The following is a 20,861-nucleotide window of genomic DNA, read 5'->3' as shown; positions in this document are numbered from 1 at the left end:
CTCGCCCACTTCCCAAAGAGGAACACGAGGAAGAAAAATGCCCCCACGCTGGGAGGAGGGACAATTTATTGGGGATGAAAAGTTCTGAGGAGATAAAAAAAATAGCTCAGGGCTAGCCGACTCAGGTCTTCTGAGCGTAGTGGGAGCGAGGCTAGCACCCGGTCCACGGGCTGTCCCGGGGCACAGCGCTCCCGATTCCAGCCCCTCACAGTGTATGTGCCCTGCCCTACTACTCCACTCTGTGACCCGCCGGGCTGCACCTCGCGCAGTTTCCCCCGATAGTCTCTGGGGTGCTCTCTGCAGCCCCGGCGCTGGCTTAGGAGCTGTGCTTCTGCCTCTTCCAAAAGCGCTTGACGTCACTGTGCCCTGCTGGGGTCACCACCATGAGCCGTTTGGCCGTGTTCTCAAAGACCAGCACACCCAGCTCCCGGGCATGGGACAGCAGCAGTTCAAAGTCCACCTGAGACAGGAACTGGTTGTAGAGGACGCCTGGGCCCACGAGATGTCAGAGGGGCAGAGAGAGAGAGAGAGAGAGAGAGAGAGAAGTGAAATGTGGCAAACCACACAATTATCAGCCAAAGCCTTACATGATCCAGCTATTTAGTTCAGAGGCTGGAACATAGTAAATTCTTAACAAAGGCATGTTGACTGACCCATTCATTTCTATTCTTTGGCTTCTGGGTAGTTTTAATAGCACTTACTTGACAATTTAGTACTCTATAATACTCATTTTACAAAGAGAAAAAATGAAGCAGAGAGAGCTACAAATAGGTGATTAGCCAGAGTCAAGAAGGCAGCTTGGAAATGGCATTGGATTTGGAGCCAAAAGCCCTAAATTCTAGTCCCAGCTGCCACGGCCTATGTGACCTTGGGCAAATCACTTCTCTTTAGAATGTTTTTTCATCTGTAAAATGATACAGTTGAACAAGATTACCACTAAGATCCCTTCTAATACTATATTATTAAGTGTCTGAGTTGCCTGGAATTTCAGTCCTCCTGACTCCAAATGCAGTCTTCTAATCCCTTTGACATTTATAGACTTGTTTTTGATTGAGGATTATTCTTCACCAATTAATCTAGCAGTATGAACCTGGGCCAGTCACTTAACCTCCATTGTCTAGCCCTTATCGGTCTTCTGCCTTGGAACCAACACTTAGTATTGACTCTTAAAACAGAAGATAAGCATTTAAAAAATAGCATCACTCCAAAGACACATGTAAAACCCAGTGGAATTGCACATTGGCTATGGGAGGGGGTGGGGGAAGGGGAGTGAAAGAACATGAATCATGTAACCATGGGAAAATATTCTAAATTAATTTTTTTAAAAAGCATCACTAAGAACCATGCTTGAAACCTTCTTCACAAAGCCCCTACTGATTCTCTACTAAAGTACTTTAACACCAGTATGACTCAAATGCAATCAAGAAAATCTCTACAATAAAAAGAAACCAATAAAAGGGACACTGACAAAATATAAAGAGCAATGGCCTCTGGAATTAGGGAACCTGAATTCTAGCCCTGGCTCTGCCCCATTTGGGGACAATTTCTGGTCAAATAAAAACTCCCTTCCAGCTCTTCATGTTCTTGTGATCTTGTCTGTGAGTTATCTATGCCACTTCTTCCTAATGGTACAAATAATTCAATAGTGGTATTCAGACCAACTTGATTTGTACTAACTTTCAGGACTTTGGAAATAAGCACCAAAGAATTGCCCCCAATTGCTTTGCCAGCCTATTCTCCCTCATCCCCAGATGAGGGGGAGGTAGAACCTAACAGAACAAAACTGTTATGATAAAGGTCAGCTGCCAATTGACTCACCCTCAGAGAATCGAAGCCGGTCTCTCTCCAACTCCCAGAGTCGGATCTGATCTGTAATGGTGGGGGGCAGTACAGGGATCTGTAAGGGATTGGAGTAGCTATGAGAACCTTCAGTTGGGGCTGAAGTTTGCCTTTTGTTTTTTTGCCCAAGACAAATCCCTCTTCCCATTCCTCTGCTCCCTTCCCACTATCTAAATGCCCTCCCTAACCCAGGACCTGTTTCAGCATCACTGGATGTGCTCTTGTCTTCAGGAAGTGGATGATCTAGAGAAAGACATTAAGAATAGTTTTAAGGCCACAGCAGGAGAGTAAGAAAATTTTGGCCACTCTAAAATCTATAATGTGCTTCTATTGGAACATTAATTTGTCCTGTTTCTCCCTGAACATTATAGGCAACTTAATATCCATGCCTATTGTCACTTCTGACTGTCACACTGTTTCCATCCTACTGCTGCTGCTGAGCTACTACTTCTGTTGACTTCTATATGATATTTTTCACTTCTTCCCTGTTATCTACATTCTCCAGTATTTATATTCTATTCTGTGCTCCCCCATATTTTCACCATTCACCTTCCCCATTACCTTACTGAATCACCTGCCATGTTCCCATCTCCACCTTACCCAGATGAAACACAACCCTGTTTGTTGACAGATCCATTACTCCTATCTCTCCATAATCCCCAATCCCCCACCACCTGCAGTCCTCCCTGTTTATCCACTGTTGTCAATACCTGCTGGGCTGTGATTCCATTAGCAATTGCTTGCTGCACACTCTCCCGAGTGATCTGGGCTACCACCATATTGGGAAATCGGTAGAGCATCTCAGAGAAGAGGGCAATGAGCGCAATCTGAAGTTCTGATTCTGTTGCCAAAGAAAAAAACAAAATAATACCAAAGAAGCCACAGTTCCTTCCCTCCAGCACTACTACCCCATATCTCCTTCCTTCTTCTAAAACCCTCTCTAACTACCTATTCCCATCCTCATCCCTCCAACCTCACCAGTGTAGGCATAGAGCCGGTAGTTGGTTTCTACAACAATGAAGCCTGGCTGATGAGCAGTCCCTCCAGCACCAGTAACACCTGATGACAAGTTGATGGCCAGACGGGTTGGATAGTATCGTCGAGACTTTCTCTAGGAAGTTTGGGAGAGCGCCATCAGATAGTATTTTATCGTCTTCCATTCTGGGGTGTAAGTACCCCACTCTAGCCTCAGTCCCTTGCTCTTCACTGATAAAAAGTCCCATTCCTTTTTAGTTGAGGCACCAAAGTGGTATAGTAGATAGAGTGCTAGAACTGGAGTCAGAAAATATGTTAAAATTGTGCCTTGTTCTTATTCCTGTGACCACCACTCCCAATTCTAGACAGTATAGTAAGTTTAAGAGCAGCCACTCTAAAGAAGCTATAGTAGGAAATGAGATTGATTGCAAAGGGGAACTTGGAAGTCATCACATAGATCAAAGGAGCATAATTTGCAAATTGTATCATATGTTAACCAAAATTCACAATCTGGTAATATGTGCTGAATCATGGAAAGGCACTGCTATCAGGCTTGTGGTCCTAAGATATGTAAATAGAAACAAATTCCAGTCTTCCACAATTTCAGATTGGGAAGACATGGACATGTTAATGCTAGTTTTACCATTAACTTTGAAATTATTTGGATATGTTAATGAACTCCAAGATGGCACAGATAGGAGTTGTTCTGTTCTCCCCAAAACCCTATTAAAATGAGACCTCAAACTCCTGTACACCCCCTAGCAATTCTTCCATCTCCATTGGGTCCATGGTCCTGAAGGTTCCCAAATGCTAATCCATGGTCATCTGAAATGTATTGTTTCTTCCTCTCCCCATCCTCTTCCCTGAGCTATCTGCCTTACTTCATCATTCCATCCCCTGCTCCCATACTACCTGTTGTCTCTATTATCTCTCCCCACTTTTCAGTAAATTTCTTTATTTTCTGTGCTGTTTGCCCTCACAGCCTTTGTGGTAATTAAAGGGTGACTGCCATCCCATATCCCACTGCTATTGTGGGCTTTTCTGGTGAGCACCCAAAGAACCAGGTGTACCTGCCTGAAGATCATAACCTCACAATTTCATAAATTAAATTATCAATTCAGGAAGACACAAGTCAAATCCAACTTCAGACATTTACTATTCTGGGCAAGTCACTTAATCTATGTTCTGGTTCAATTTTAACTGTAAAATGGGGATAATAATAACACCTACCTCCCAAGGTTGTTGTGAGGACCAAATGAGACTTTATTATAAAGAATTTAGCATAGTGCCTTGGCACATAGTAGGCACTTAATAAATGTATCTGAGAGCTCATACCTTTCTTTGGAACACCAGTCCAAACTCTCGTAGATGTTGCAGAAAGTTAAGAAGGGAATCACTCATGCCCTCTACAGAATAATCCTAGGAGAAAGAGGTGACCAGAGCTGACTAAGATGCTAAATGTCTTTCTCCTTCCCAATTTCACCCTCTTCCACTTAATTATGCAAATCATTTATCTCTCCATGCCCTGTTTTGCCTCTACAACCTCCAACTTCTCCTTCCATACTGCCCCTTCAACCCCTTCTATCCACAGTACCACCTTCCAGCTTCCTACTAACCTTGCCAAGAGTAGAGAAGCTGAGCTGGAAGAGGAAGGACAGGATCTCAACCAGGTCCATACCCCGGCTCTTAGGAAGGAAAAATAGAGACCCAAGGGTAGAGGTCAAAAGAGTACATGGGGTAAAAAATCAGGGAATAAAGACAAAAGTATCATCAGAGGAAGTTCCCCATGTCAGAGGCAAGTGCCCATACTGGAAGAGGGGCCTCAGTATCTGATCAGCCTCCTTACCTGGGCAGTCTGCAAATACTGCAACATAAAATACCAAAGCTGGGCAGGTGTATCTAGCAGCAAGAACTGGAAGCCAGCAGAGGTAATGCAAGGTGGCTCTCCAGGCTCAGAACTGGGAACATGGGGTGGGGAGAAGGAAAAAAAGAGCATCAATCTCACTTATCTTTCCCCTCTGGGCCTTTTCCTTACAGCTTCCTCAAACACTTCTGACTTTCTTTAGCCTTGCTTCCCCCTTTTCCGATGGTTTTCTCCTTGAAAATCCTCTCTCCTATCTGCCCCCACATCAGCAAGGACCCAAAGGGAAGAGAAGGTAGAGAGTCCCACAGGCTCCTATCCTTCTTACCTCTTCATGAGCCCAGCCTGGCTGAGTAGCTGGGCCAGGTCCTGGCTGACAGCCGCACTGGGAGAGCCAACCATGAAGTGCAGGATCACCTGAGGGATTGGGAAGCCTGAGTCTCATCCAGGTGGAGCAGGGGACAGAGGAGTTTCTAAAGAAGGCTAAGAAGCATTTAAGGGGAACATACAGACCTTGAGATAAACCAGTTTGGGGGAATGTCCATGAAGAAAAGGATTATGCCCTTGGGATCTTACCTCCCATCTTTCCTCTGCATACTTGTCCAGTGATGGAACATCCCGGGCATGTTTGTCCGGCCCAAGTTGACTTGTGTCATCTGACCAAGCCTTCCCCCTATGGCCAGATGGTCTACAGTAAGAATATGCTTCCTCTTCTTCCCCTTTTCCCTACATTGTCCCACATTCCTCCTCATTCTTTCCCATCAGCCATAAGCATGACATGCATCACTCTAGAATAAGATACTCCAAGCTAACCTATCCCCTGAAGTAGGAAAGAGAATATACAAAAACCGTGGGAGTCACAAAAAGTACTTTTAGGAGTCCTTACTCTATCTTCATTCCAATGAATAGTATATTGTATAAAAAGAAAGATGATGTACCCGCCCAGGAGAGCAACTCGAAGATTCTGTCTGAAGACAGGGTTGAGAATAAGGCCCTGGAGGCCACCAGGGAGCAACTGGGTGTGCCAGATACGGAGACCACTCAATAGTCCTGTGCTTTCCTCTTGGGCTCTAAAAAAGCAGCATCGAAGGGGACAAGGAAGACATGTGAGCTTTTGGGGTTCTAAGGAAAAGAGAGAACACGGAAAGCCCTAGAGGAATGAGAAAAGGGTAGGGAGACGCACTTGCTAAATTCCTTCTTCACCCACAGGGCTACAGCTGCTTGGGGCAATGGCTGCTCCAGAAACAACATTCGCATTACCCAGTTCTTAGCCAAAGATGGAAGCTCCCTAGGATGAAAATATGAGGCATTAATATGAGAATTCATCTTCCAACTCTTTCTCTGCTATCATGCTATCAATTGGCCACCTCTGAAACACCATCTCTGATAATATCCTGGCCCTTTGGAGAAGGCCCTTCCCCCCAACCTAACCCATCAAACAAGGCTGACTGGCATTTCAATCTCTCTTATGATGGTTCAGGAACAGTCTCTGAGCCTTCAGAAATTAGTAGTTTCTAGGTCCCTGCCACTAAGAAGGTCTATCCTACCTAAAAACAGCCAGGCAGGTGGCTGGGTGGCCATAAAGTCGGTCTAGTACTCCAGGACTCAAACCCCCTAAGAACTCTTGCAGATTACGGCACTGAAGCTGACCCCGGTGCAGCCCGGTTCGAGGTGGGGTGCCCTCCATCATCTGAGAAGAGATATGTGATTAATCTTTGCAAACACCATTAATTTCAATAACCAACAGATTAGTTTTGTCAGCCCAGCATTCAAATAGCAACTCAATCCTGTTATTTTTCTTTTCCATAACATCCCATATTTCTACTAAACCTGATTTGCATCTATTGTCTTCCTTTGTGAGTTTGTCTTCTTTTCTACTCTTCCTTTTTTTAATTTCATCTGGAAAGCTGCCAGACATCCCTTATTTCTGTATCTGTACTATTCTGCCTGTTCTGGGACAAAAAATTTAAAATGGCATGCTAGACTATACTGTAACATGAAGAGAAATTGATATACAATGGGTTTGAATAAATGCCAAATTAGCTCTATGACCTTGGGCAAACCACTTTAATTTCATCATCTATAAAATAAGGGCAAGGACACCTGCTGTATAAATTTCTCAGGAAGGTTTTCATGATCATGTGAAATATTTGTTAAACACAGGACATACATGTTTTTGTTGTTCAGTTGTTTCAGTCATGTCCAAATTTTCACAACCCCCATTTTCAGGTTTTCTTGGCAAAGACAAAGGAGTGGTTTGCCATTTCTTTCCACAGCTTATTCACAGATAAGAAAACTGAAGCAAATAGGGTTAAGTGAATTGCCTAGGGTCACAGAGCTAGTAAGAGTTTGAGGCTAGATTTGAACTCAAGAAGTTGAGTACTCCTGACTCTAGGCCTAGCACTCTATCCACTGCACCACTTAACTGCCCCCACAGACATGTAAAACAGTCTTTATAATCTTTACTCTAGAATCAAATACCCTATTATTGAGGTAAAACAAACATACATTTCCTCTCTGGATCTGAGTTTCCTCATCTAAAAATGAGAAAATTAGACTAGAAGGCCTCTAGGTTCCCTTCTAGTTATAACTTTCTATTATTCCATTGCTACTTTTATGATAGAATTCTATCCCTACTCTTACCTATCTTCTCATGTATATACTTTCCAAACTAGAATCTGAGAATTTTTTTTCCTTTTAATTCTTAGACCCAAAGACCATTCATTGTCTAACCCCTTAATTTCAATGATGAGGAAACTGACATCCAGGAAGTAACTTGCCCAAAGTTGCCCAGCTACCTATTGGCAGATATATTATCAAGGTTCCTTCTTTTCCAAGTCATTACCTCCCCACTGCACTATGGTCTTACTTTAGAAAGTCCTGCAGAAGAGTGCTAGATTTAAAGTCAAAGGACTCAGAATTCGCAGCTCTGTTACACTCTGTAAGGCATCTGACAAGTTACTCCACCTTTTTCCTCATGTTTAACATGAGGAAATTGAACCAATTATCCTGATCCTTTGACTTGTGTTTGAATTCCAGTTTTGTCACCTACTTCCTATGTGACCTTGATGGAATCACTTCTAGTCAATAAAACTTTATTCTTTCTGGGATTCCCTCAAATTTATCTAGTATATCTTGTTTATACCTAATTATTTTCATGTCTCTCCCCTATTACACAGTGAGCTCCTTGAAAGTAGGGAATGGGGGGGGGGGCACAACTGGGTCACTCAGTGGAGTAAGAGCCAGGCCTAGAGATGGGAGGTCCATAGTTCAAATATGGCCTCAGACACTTCCTAGCTGTGTGACCCTGGGTAAATCACTTAACCCCCATTGCCTAGCCCTTACCACTCTTCTGCCTTGGAGCACAGTATTGACTCCAAGACAGAAGGTATGGGTTAATTTTTTTTTTTTTAAGTAGGGAATGGATTCTGTTTGGGAATGGGATTTTTGCCTTTTTTGGTATGCCTAGTACTTAGCTGGTACATAAGCCCTTAACAAATGATTATTATAGAATTGACTATAAATGAGGGGTTTAGACAAAATTATTTCTATTACTTTCAGGTCTAAAACCTATGATTCTATTGAACCATTCACCTCATTCCTAAAAATCAAATTTCTCTTAGTCTTCTTCACAAGGGGTCCCACTCTCCATTAATTGGATTAAAATCTTGGTTTCAGATTCCATTTCACCTATTCTAGCCACAAAATTTTGATCCTCTCTGAATTGTATTAGGTAATTGATTTAAGGGTTATGGCTTCTGCAAATCTTACTTCTTCAGCTCTGTTGCAGGTTTTCTCCAATTTTCTCATTCACAGAAGCTCAGTTGTTTCATTTGTAAAATACAGACAGTTATATCTTTTCTGTGAAAAAGCATCAGAGTAGAGTGGAATCAGCACTAGCCTTGACTTCAAATACCGACTGGATGCTTGCTAGCTGTTTGACTGACCAAGTTTTTTTCCCTTTTCACTAATACTCAGAAAAGGGGGATGAAGTGAGTTTTGCACTTCACAAACCTGAAAGCACTTCAGACTTACACTATACACACAATACACATTATCACCAGACAACTACACAATATACGTGTCACTATACACACTTCACAAATTAAACATGACACAAAACACACTACACATATCACTACATGACTATTTATTACCCTATATCACTATACACGATAGAGAGCACACATTACACTACATACATACACACCATACATGGCTATACATATACACCACACACATTAGGCATATCACTACACAATTATACACACCACACACATTAGACAAATCACAACACAATTATACAAACTACACACATTATACATGCATTATATTTATGCATTACACATCACTACACTATCTCACACACACGCACACTTCAGGTCTCTCCGTGTCTATCCCTCTCTCCCCTCCTGTCGCCATCCTAGTTGAGCGCACTCACCCCGGCCTCGGCTTTGCGTCGCCCCCGACGCCCACCCTGGCCGCCCGCCCTGGAGCTCCGGCTTGGAGGGGCTGGAGGAGGGTAAAGGAGGAAATGGGAGTCAGGATTCCAGCGCTGACTGAAAGGCTACAGAGCTCATCCAGGGAGGTGATGTTGGGAGGAGGAGCGTCAGGAAGAGGGAGGGAAAATTGGCCGCAAAGCAAGCTGGGAAGCGTAGTCCAAGTCTTGCCCGCCCCTTCATGAAAGGAAGTCGAGGGCGTCTCAGACCATAACTCCCAGAGGACCCCGCGGCGGCATAGGGTGGGGACAATAGGGTGACCGTACTTTGGGAGGGCCGGGTAGAACACCGAAGGATGGTTACTTTGGTTCCGTAGCTCGCCTTGTCTTTTTAGTTTAACCTTATGCGATTGCTTTCACTTTTGTCCTGTCCCAATTCTTAGGAGTTTTTTCTGATATCAACATTAAAACTATTTTTCTATAGTTTTCACCCTGATCCGAACCATTTTGGAGCCAAAAATAACAATCCTTTCAAATACTTAATGGCTATTATGTTTCCATTCCCCAAACCCTCACTCTTTTCTTCTCCAGGGTAAATACGTTCTGTTCCTTCAGCAGATCCTCCCAAGACCTCGAGATCCTTGGCGGTCCTAGTTGTTCTTCATTGGGTGCTCTTCAGTTTGTCTGTGGCCTTTGTAAGCTACGGGGTTCAGAATATACAGTACCCCCCCAGCTGTGGTCTGACTTTGTTGGGATATAACACAGGATTCCTTAATCTTGGAAGCTCTTTTAATATATCCCAATATAGCCTAAGCTTTCTTTATTATTTTATCACACTTACGTTTGCAATTCACTATCCTTCTTTACTTTTTTAGCTGGTCATTCCCCCTCTACCTTGTACTTGTGACACTGATTTTTGGAATCGAAATTAAATTCACATTTATCCTGTCAACTTGGAATGTAGAAACCCTAGTCTTGAGAACCCCAAGTTTGTAGCGGCGTGAGGTCAGACCTCACGATTGACCTTGCCACATGAGAATTTCTCCCGGAGGGAAGACCCAACTTCACAAGTTTCCAACTAACAACAAACCTTAAAAAGTATTTTAGATGGAGCTAGCAGACTCAATCCAGTGTTTAGTACCACTTTTTTGTCCTGGTAGTTTTCCCCTTTGTTTCAAGGTCTTTTCTCAGGTAGTCCAGCCCTTGACTTGATCTTTTCATTTTGTGTCCACTTGTGAAGCATCAGCATCAACCTGATAATCTTGCCTAGGATTCCTCATGTCTTTGTAGCCATTGTAAAGCTATACTCCAATCCTCAGTTCCCCAAGAGGTATATAAATTTCCCAAATTCTTTTGTTCCTTAAAGCTGTCATCTATCCAGGTGGCACTCTCAGGGCTCTGTACTTAAAGTAGCCAGAGCTTTGGGACTCTGTGTGGAGGTCTAAAGAAAATTGTGTTGCACTCCTCTCCTAATTAAAGATGTGGTTTTTCTGACTTTAATAGTTCTGTGTTTTTTCCAATTGAACAGTGGTATATGACAGTGATACTATTATGCCATAAGAAATGATGAAATGCTTTATTTCTGTAAGAACTGGAAGCACCTACATGAACTGATGTGGAGTGAAATAAGTGGAACCAGGAGAACATCGTACACAGTAATTAAAACATTGTGGGATGATCAAATGTAATAAGACTTTGCTACTAATAGCAATATAACAATCCAAGACAATTCTGAGGGACTTACGAAAAGAATGCTATCCATATCTAGAATAGAAATGCAAAAGAAAACATACAATTAATCACTTGTTTATTTAGGTGTATGTTTTGGAGTTTTGGATTTAAAAGATTACTCAATTACAAAAATGAAAATATAGAAATAGAATTTGAGTAATATACATGTAAAACCCAATTTTTTGGTTTTGGAATTGCTTGTCAACTACCGGAGAGGGGAGGGAGACAACATGAATCATGTAACCTTGGAAAACATATGTATAGATTTGTTACTGAAATAAAAGAAAGAAAAATTTTTAAAAACAACAAATTAATATACTCCACAACAACAATAAAATAAAATAAACTAGCTCATTCCTTCACTTTAAAAAAAAAAAAAGGATAATTTTTTAAAAAATCCTTACCTCCCATCTTGGAATCAATACTGTGTATTGGTTCCCAGGCAGATAAGTGGTAAGGGCTAGACAATGGGGGTTAAGTGCCCTGCCCAGGGTTATACAGTGAGGAAGTGTCTGAGGCCAGATTTGAGACCTCCTGTCTCTGGGCCTAGCTCTCAATCCACTGAACTACCTAGCTGCCTCCTAGAAAAAGGATAATTTAAAATTTTTGATTGTGTCATCTATCATATCGGTCAGCTCCCTTCTCCCAACTTTGTACCATATGAAAATTCAATGAAAATGTCTTCTACTAAAAACAAATTATTGGAGAGAGACAGACACAGACAGATCCAAGGACACTGCCTTGAAGCACATTACTGGGAAAATTAAATTAATCATTGTCCTTTGTCTGCCTTAGTCTCTTCAACTATAAAAAGGGGATAATGACAGCACTTAACTGGAAGGGTTGTTGAGTGAACCAGAGGTAACATTTTTAAAGCACTTAGCATAATATCTGGCATAATATTTATTTCCTTCTTTTCTTCCTTTAGGTGCCCTTCCATGCTAACATCCTACCTACATTTTTCTATCTTCTCCACAATGGTATCATGATAGAATTTACCAAATGTCTTCCTAAAATCAAGATACATTGTACCTACATCATTGCTCAGGTCGATTTGTCTAGAAATCTGTTTAGTAAATTACCAATTATATATAGCACTTTAAGATTTACAAAGCATTTTACATGTATTATCTCAATTGATCCTCACAACAACACTACCTGTGAGGCAAATGACATCAAAAGAGATAAAATAGACCTATATGAATAGATGTCAAGTGGAGTAAGCAGAGCCAGGAAAACAATGTCTATAACTACAACTATATAAAAATTCTAATAGTTTGTAATTTTATGATGTTACCCTTATTTCCAAAATCCAGTTTCCAAAAATCCACCAAATAGTTGGAGAAAATCCTTTTCTAAAAAAACAGACACCCATCAAGTTTTTTTAGCACTTTTCCTATTAAATGTTATTTCTTAAAGATTACTAACAGTAGCTCTCTTACATCAAGAATTTCCTTTTTGCATCCTAGAAGCAATATCAGGCACAAATTCATTTCATAAAATCCTAAATGAAAAAGCTGGAAGGTATCTTAGAGACCAGCTCCCTCATTTTACAGATGAGGAAAGAAGCTGGAATTGCCTCTTACTTTGTCTTTACTTCTTAGATTTGATTTTCTTCTCTAATTTTTTCCCTAACCTTTTTAGCTTGAAGAGTACGGAGATACATACCAACAAAGTCAGATTAATATAGTTCTGTCTTCCTTTTTTTTATTATTTGTTAACAATATATTATGTGAGGGGGGGGCAGATATATAATCCAATGGATAGAGAAGTAGGTGTAGAGATGGGAGGTCCTGGGTTCAAATGTGGTCTTAGACATTTTCCAGCTATGGGACCATAGGCAAGCCACTTAACACCCATTGCACAGACCTTAACACTCTTCTACCTTGGAACCAATCTATAATATTCATTCTAAGACAGAAGGTAAAGGTTAAAAAAAAATATATTGTTTTCCATAAACAACAAATCTCTATCATCTTTGATCTTCTTATTTATAGCTTTTATGTAAGGGGGTTTAAATCCTTGGAGCATGCACAGTTAGTGAGTTTGCTTCTGAAAATGACTGTGTGTGTGTGTGTGTGTGTGTGTGTGTGTGTGTGTACTATAAAGCCTCCCCCAGTTCTATTTTGGGGTAGATGCAGAAATTCTATAGCTACTTCTGGACTGATAACCACATAGAGAGGAAATGGACTTTGGCCTAGCTGCTGACCTAATATTAATGCATTCAATATGCAGTTAGATGATGCAGTGGATAGAGGACAGCCAGTGAAAATGCCAAGAGGCAGAAAATGGAATGCCTTGTTCAAGGAACGAATAGGATTCATGTCACTGGATCACAGAGTACCTGGGATGGAATAAGATGTGAGAAAAAGAAGTGGCTAGCTTATTAAGAGCTTTTAGTTCCAAACAGATGGTTTTATGTTTGATCCCAGAGATGATAGGAAGTTACTGAAGCTTATTGAGTAGGAGATCGAATTGGTCAGATCTGTGCTTTAAGAAGACCATGTTGGCAGCTGAGTGAGTATGGACTATAGTGAAGAGACTCAGGCAGGGAAAAAGCAACCAGGAAGTTATTGCCAATAGTTCTGACATGAGGTGATGAGGGTCCACATCAGAGTGGTGGCAGTGTGAGAGGAGAGAAGTGCCATAGATAAAGATATTGGAAAAGCAAGAATGACAACCAACAGGCTTTGGCAACATATTGAATATGGGAGACGGAGGTGAGAGGGTGGGATGTGGAGGGAGAGTGAGAAGTTGAGGATGATACCTAGTGTGAAGAATGAATCAAACTTTGTTTATCAATCAATAATTTTTAGGTTAATCAATCAAAAACTTAAGCACCCCTACTTAACATTAAGAGTGTTTGCAAAGAAACCTCTGACAAAGGTTTAATTACTCAAATTTATAAAGAGCTAAATCAACTGTACAAAAAATCAAGCCATTCTCCAATTGATAAATGGGCAAGGGACATGGATAGGCAGTTCTCAGATAAAGAAATCAAAACTATTAATAAGCACATGAAGAAGTGTTCTAAATCTCTTATAATCAGAGAGATGCAAATCAAAACAACTCTGAGGTATCACCTCACACCTAGCAGATTGGCTAACATGACAGCTATGGAAAGTAATGAATGCTGGAGGGGATGTGGCAAAGTAGGGACATTAATTCATTGTTGGTGGAGTTGTGAACTGATCCAACCATTCTGGAGGGCAATTTGGAACTATGCCCAAAGGGCGACAAAAGAATATCTACCCTTTGATCCAGCCATAGCACTGCTGGGTCTGTACCCCAAAGAGATAATGGACAAAAAGACTTGTACAAAAATATTCATAGCTGCGCTCTTTGTGGTGGCCAAAAACTGGAAAACGAGGGGATGCCCATCAATTGGGGAATGGCTGAGCAAATTGTGGTATATGTTGGTGATGGAATACTATTGTGCTAAAAGGAATAATAAAATGGAGGAGTTCCATGGAGACTGGAACAACCTCCAGGAAGTGATGCAGAGCAAGAGGAGCAGAAACAGGAGAACATTGTACACAGAGACTAATACACTGTGGTATAATTGAACATAATGGACTTCTCCATTAGTGGCGGTGTAATGTCCCTGAACAATTTGCAGGGATCTAGGAGAAAAAAACACCATTCATAAGCAGAGGATAAACTGTGGGAGTAGAAACACTGAGGAAAAGCAACTGCCTGAATACAGCAGTTGAGGGGACATGACAGAGGAGAGACTCTAAATGAACACTCTAATGCAAATATTATCAACATAGCAATGGGTTCAAATCAAGAAAACATGTAATGCCCAGTGGATTTACGCGTCGGCTATGGGGGGCGGGAGGAGGAAAAGAAAATGATCTATGTCTTTAATGAATAATGCTTGGAAATGATCAAATAAAATATTTAAAAAAAAAAAGAGTGTTTGCAAGTCACTTGCTAAAGTGGGTGACAATGCCAGAGGCAAATGACAATCCCCTGGGAAGTGCTAAACAGACTGAAAGACTGCAATTGTTTCCTATAAAGTAGAGGAAGGGACAGGAAGGGACTTGGAGAAAGGACAATAAAAAGTCCTAAATTTCCTGTCCAGGCTTCTGGGGCTGGTGATTTGCCTCTTGGGGGTGGCTTTGGACTGGGACTTCGACTTTGACTTGGGACTTTGGTTCTTAGACTTCTGATTTGGAGGACTGCTACTGAGACTTCCCTTTCAGAGACTCTGCATCAGATTGCTGGGTGAGTAGCTGGCTTTCCTTTCCTGGCTTCTGGAAAGATTGGTTCCAGAGAGGTCCTCTTTTTCTGGAGGAGACTGCATTGGTAGAACTCTAGCTGAAGATAGATTGGATTTTCTGGATTGGGAATTACCACTGGATTTCTGGCTTGGGAATTAGCAGGAAATCCATGTGGGGAAGCCCTGCAAAACTGAGCCTAAATTCACCTGAGAAGGGCTGGTAGGCTTGTTAAATCTCTCTTTTGTTACATTTTTCCACTTTCATTCTTTCCACCTCTCCATAAATAAAGGTGCTAAAAGTCATTTTGACTTAAACTATAATGTTTTAAAATCAGTGACCACAAGATTATTTTGAATTCTCATATTAGCATAAAACCCTAATTTTAAATTCTTACACTAGGTTGTGAGGGGGAGGGGAGTGAAAGAACTGCCATACCTTCAACAATAATAGGGAAGTGAGACGAATTCTCTAGCAAATTGCTAGAGAACATATGCAATGGGATCACTTGTGCACATAAAAGGGTTTGCCTTGGCAAGAAGAGCTGCCTCATTATGTGAGACAGGGTTGAAGGAGGAGATCACAGCAGAATGTATCTGAGTGATGTTAGATGAAGAAGAAGGGGATAAGTAGGAGCTCTCAACAAATGGCCTCAATCTGTCACTGAAATATGAGTCGAGGTTTTAGCTGAGAGGGTGTGGGAAGGAGGAGCCAGGAGAGGTTTGAGGAGTGATAAAGGATGGGAAAGGCCACGCTAATGACTTATAGAGTGAATCAATTAGGGAAGGGTAAAAGGATTGCCTTGCTGCAATGAGAGCCCAGCTGAGATTATATAACTAACATACATTTGTAGTGGACTCAGTTGGCATGGTTTTGTGGTTTTCTTCAGCAGCCTATAAGTAGGAACAAAGGCAACAGATGGTGGGAGTAATCCAAGGCTGAGACTTGAGGCAAGACTAACAATAGAAAAAGAAGGCAAGGGATTCAAGAGAAGAGAATGGTGTAGAGTTGATTTAGTTTACCAAAAGGGGAAGGGGAGAAAATGTGGCCAGGGCAGGGGTAATGTCCTAGGAAAGAACTGAAGAGATGAAGAGGGACTGGAGATCATGTACCGAAAACTTGGTTTAGAGTTTTGTGGCAGAGGGAAAGCTGAAAGCACAACAGATTGTGATTAGATAAAGAAATTTCAGTTTGTAAAATTTGTTTGTGAATATAGAAGTGGAATATTTGTGGATGATGGAAAGATCAAAGTATTGATCATTTCTGTGTATAACTAAATTGAGATAAAATGAGTAAGTTGAGGATCTGGGAGGTTAAGATTTTTGAGGGAGTTTCTATATCTATTTGTGTGTGTGAATGCACATATACATATTTGTGAAGATATATATCTATATATATATATTGAGAGAGAGAGCCTTTTCTTGGCAAAGATTCTGAGTAGTGGTTTGCCATTTCCTTCTTTAGCTCATTTTACAAAAGAGGAAACTGAGGCAAATAGGGTGAAGTAACTTGCCTAGGGTCACACAGCTAATGTCTCAAGCTGAATTTGAACTCAGGTGGATGAATATTCTTGACTCCAGATCCAGCATTCTAACGAATATGCTACTGATCTTTTGTGTGTGTGTATACACAGACACACATATATGCAATCTATATATATGTGTAGATAAATATATACATATGTGTGTATAGACACATATACATAGGTATGCATAAACATCCCCTAGCATGAGAACAGGAGTTGTTGAGGAAAAACTGTGAACTAGGCACTAAATTAATTAAGGAAAGAAGAAAAATATCCTGGACATAGATAGATAAGTTATTTGAATCTTAATTGGGTAGTTATGATTAATTGAAGATCTAGAGGTTACTAAGTGATGGTGGTAGAGAGAGAGAACCTGGTAGCAAAGGGGAATGAGAAGAATTTCAACTCCTTTATCATTCATGACCAGTTAGTTGGAGAATATAAGTTTATGATGGAGAATATAATCATTTATGTGCAACTAGGGGAAGCTAAGTGGATAGAGAGGCAGGGCTAGAGAACCAACAGAATAATTAATCAAGCCTTGATCTACTGTATTGCTGACTTCTGAGGTTTAAATACTCTCAATGAAAATTTAACAGAGCCAGGCCTAGAGATCAGAGGTCCTGGGTTAAAATTTGGACTCAGACACTTCCTAGCTGTGTGATTCCGAGAAAGTCACTTAACTTCAATTGCCTAGCTCATACTACTCTTCTGCCTTGAAATCAATACTTAGTATCAATTCTGTCAGCAAGTAAAGGTTTATAAAAAGTTCAACTTGTTCTGGAAACAGTGGTCAGGAAGACTGAATAAGTGATTATAATACAAAATATTACATGATGAATGCATTCAAGAATTTCACAGCAAAGTTCAAGGAGGATTGAATGGGGTGGAGGAATCGGAAAATGCTTCTTGAAGGAGGTGATATTTGACTGGACTTCAAAGGCTGGGTAGGAATTCAGCAGGTAAAGTAGAGAAGCAAACCAGAGGAGGTAAGAGAACACATGGTATGTTTGAGGAACAGAGAGCAGTCCACTTTCAAAGGAGTGTAGAATTATCTGAAGTAAAGCGAGAAAGAGAGGGTTACAGCAAGCTGGCCTTGAATGTCGGGCAAAAGAGTTTAGCCAGCTTTAGTCAGACTATGTTTAAGTAAACCAAAGATTCTTCATCTGAGGAAGGAAATAGCCAGATCTACATATAAGAAAGATTAGCATGCCAGTAATATAAAAATAAATTTTCTAAATTTTAATTTTATCCAGATTACATGGTAATACAATTTTTAACTTTTGTTTTCTGACATTTTGTCACCCATGTTCTCTCCCTCCCTCCCGTTCCTTCCCCCTCCCCAAGAAGGCAGGTAATATGATATTGGTTGTACATATGTTATCATATAATGCATATTTCCATGTTCATCCTGTGAAACAAGACACATATCATATACGTTAGAGAAAAATTCATGGAGGAAATGAAGGGAAGAATGGTTTGTTTCAATCTGCATTTGGACTCCATCTGTCCTTTTGGCAGTAGATAGCCTTCTTCATATGAGACTTCATATAAATTTTTCCAGATTTTGGTGATCATTTAATTTGTTGTTTCTTATGGCAAATAGTATTCTTGTTCAGCCATTCCCCAACTGATGGACATCCCTTCAGTTTCCAGTTCTTTGCTACCAAAAAAAAAAAAAACAGAGAGAGAGAGCTGCTAGAAATATTTTTGTATAAACAGGTCCTTTTCCTCCTTCTTTGATCTCTTTGGAATATAGACCTAGTAGTGGTATTGCTGGGTCAAAGGCTATGCACAATTTGAAAATAATTTTTCAACTAATAACAGCTAATCCTTATATAGCACCTTAAGTTTTGCAACATGTTTTACATTTGTTGTCTCATTTTATCCTCACATCCATCCCCAAAAGCATTATTATCATTATTTTACCTATGGTTCAATTGCATCAGATAGAGTTCTTGCTCAAGGTCTCCTAGCTAGTAAGTAGGTCCCTGAATTGAGATTCAAACTCAGTTCCTCTTGACGTTAGGTCCAGCATTCTAACCACTCTACCATCTAGTTAGAACACAATGAGAAAGGACAGGAAGACCCATTCGGGATGTATTGTGATAGTCTTGGCAGGGGATATTGAGGAATTTTGAGTTTGTGCTATGGAAATGGAGAAGAAATGGAGGTGATAGATTATGGGAACTTAGAAGAGAAAGGGTTTAGCAACTATGAGAAATAAAGCAGAAGGAAAAGTCAAAAGAAACCCCACATTTCTGACATGAGAGACTAGACAAATAGAAGTGTTACAGATATAATGAAATCAGAAAGAAGGGCACATTTAGAGGGAAAGATATATAGAAAGGCAGTGTGGCAGAATAGTTAGGGTGCTATGCTTAAGAGTTAGGAAAATATGAGTTCAAATTCTATGTCAAACTCTCTAGTTCTATGACCCTGGAAAAGTAATTTCACTTCTCTGACTCAGTTTCCTCATGATGAGGGGAGTTTGATTCATTGGCCTTTATAAGGTTCCTCCCAACTCTAAATCTGTGACCCTAAAATAAGTTCAGTTTGGACAAATTGAGCTTGAAGTGCTACTCTATAGCTCAGAAGTCAATGTTAAAGACAAAGATCTGAGATTCATCTAGGTAGAAGTGGTAGCTAAAGGCACAGAAGTAAATAAGGTTATCAAGAGTGAAAGCACATGGTGCAGCCAGGTGGCTCAGTGAAGAAAGTCAGGCCTGGAGATGGGAGGTCCTGGGTTCAAATCAGGCCTCAGAAACTTCCTAGCTGTGTGACCCTGGACAAGTCACTTAACCCCAACTGCCCAGACCTTACAGCTCTTCTATCTTGGACTAGATACAGAGTGTCAATTCAAAGATGGAAGATAAAGGTTTTAAAAAAAAACAAGGTAAAGAGAATAGAGAAGAAACTCTTAAGAAATGCACACACTAAGGGGTTGAGAGGATACACAACTAGCAAGACAGAGATGGTAGTACAGAGGGAGGAAGATCACTAGGAAAACATATTGTATTTGAGTCAAGAAAGGAGAGAATATCCAACAAGGGCAAGTTAATAATCAAGGCTGCCCCAAGATCAAAGATGAAGACAGAAATAAAGCCATGGAAGTTGGCAATTAGGAAACAACCAACTTTAGAGCAATATTGGTGGAGAATTGGGGACAAAAAAAAAACACATTGCAAAAGGGTGGGAACACTGGGATGATGATGAGGAATTAGACTTATCAGGTGTAGACTGTTTGTCAAGAAGTTTAGCTGTAAAACAGAGAAGGTGGAATACCAGCTAGGTAGCACAGAGGCTAGAGGGCTGAGCCTAGAGCCAGAAAGACCCAAGTTCAAATATGAACTTAGACACTTCCCAGCTGTTTTTGTCTGCCTCAGTTTCCCCATCTGTAAAATGGAGATAATAATAGCACTTACCTCCCAGTGTTGTTGTGAGGATCAAATAAGATAACTGTAAAGTGCTTTGAAAATCTTGAAAATGTTGCATAAATGCTAGCTATTACTATGAATAGGCTAAAAAGATCAAGGAAAGAATTGTTTGAGGTTTTATTAGGCCTGGGAAGAGGCCTTGGTTTTCAGACAAATGCTAAAGCCTCAGTAGATGAAAGCCTGAAAATTGTGATGTCAATACATAATCAGGTTAAGTGAGCAAGTTCTTGGAGGAGGCAAGAAGGAATGGGGACCACAACATGATATAGAAAGATGTTGTACCATAACAGATATATGACTTATATTTTATCCACCAACTTGAGGAAAGGGGAGGAGTGAGAGGGAGAGAACATGGATGGGAAAATGTCAGAAACAATCACTGAAAATTATAAAGGGGGGAATCTAGGTGGCTCAATGGATTAAGAGTCAGGCCTAGAGATGGTAGGTCTTGGGTTCAAATATGACCTTAAACTTCCTAGGTATGTGACCCAGTTGCCTAGCCCTCACTGCTCCTCTGTCTTGGAACTAATACCTGTATCAATTCTAAGACAGAAAGTAAGGGTTAAAAAAGAAAGAAATAGCACTATTCTGGGAGCTGGTACACATGAGTCTTTTGCCAACTGCTATGTGGTCACAGAGTTTAAATACTCTGGTCTTTAGTGTCTTCACCCACTAAGCAGATCTTTTAAAAAATGGTCTCAATCTACCTCCCGAGACAAACACAGGAACTATATGAACACAACTACAAAACACTCTCCACACAACTAAAACTAGACTTGAGCAATTGGAAAAACATTAACTGCTCATGGATAGGATGAGCTAATATAATAAA

At 40.7% G+C, this 20,861-nt stretch overlaps 1 protein-coding gene across 2 annotated transcripts; it reads right to left on the bottom strand.

The window, feature by feature from the left end:
- Positions 1-38: 38 nt before the first annotated feature.
- Positions 39-9,390, bottom strand: GTF2H4 (general transcription factor IIH subunit 4). 2 transcript variants are annotated; one of them, XM_007483506.3, is made up of 15 exons: positions 9,117-9,390; positions 8,447-8,536; positions 6,223-6,365; positions 5,859-5,963; positions 5,614-5,745; positions 5,252-5,348; positions 5,004-5,092; positions 4,661-4,772; positions 4,431-4,499; positions 4,150-4,233; positions 2,818-2,950; positions 2,550-2,680; positions 2,035-2,082; positions 1,819-1,897; positions 39-489 (listed from the first exon to the last, which is right to left on the bottom strand). In XM_007483506.3, the coding sequence occupies exons 2-15, from the start codon at positions 8,483-8,485 to the stop codon at positions 317-319; spliced, it is 1,434 nt and encodes a 477-aa protein (XP_007483568.1). In that variant the 5' UTR covers positions 8,486-8,536; positions 9,117-9,390; the 3' UTR covers positions 39-316. The 2 variants fall into 2 exon arrangements, with proteins under 2 accessions (XP_007483568.1, XP_007483569.1); XM_007483507.3 differs by lacking the exon at positions 8,447-8,536 and having other exon boundaries at positions 9,117-9,389.
- Positions 9,391-20,861: the final 11,471 nt, after the last annotated feature.

The sequence above is a fragment of the Monodelphis domestica genome, chromosome 2, assembly GCF_027887165.1.
Source record: "Monodelphis domestica isolate mMonDom1 chromosome 2, mMonDom1.pri, whole genome shotgun sequence".
NCBI lineage: Eukaryota > Metazoa > Chordata > Mammalia > Didelphimorphia > Didelphidae > Monodelphis > Monodelphis domestica.
The sequence above is the reverse complement of the archived record's forward strand: the minus strand, read 5'-3'. Positions and strand labels throughout refer to the sequence as shown.

What these genes read in the sequence shown, in the direction of transcription:
- GTF2H4 (XM_007483506.3), bottom strand. Translation starts at nt 8,485, where the DNA reads ATGAGAAAATTGGAGAAAACCTGCAACAGAGCTGAAGAA. An exon ending in ACCTGCCTGGCTGTTTTTAG is followed by an intron (nt 5,964 to 6,222) that starts GTAGGATAGACC and finishes TTTTCATCCTAG; the next exon opens with GGAGCTTCCATCTTTGGCTA. An exon ending in CAGGCTGGGCTCATGAAGAG is followed by an intron (nt 4,773 to 5,003) that starts GTAAGAAGGATA and finishes CCATGTTCCCAG; the next exon opens with TTCTGAGCCTGGAGAGCCAC.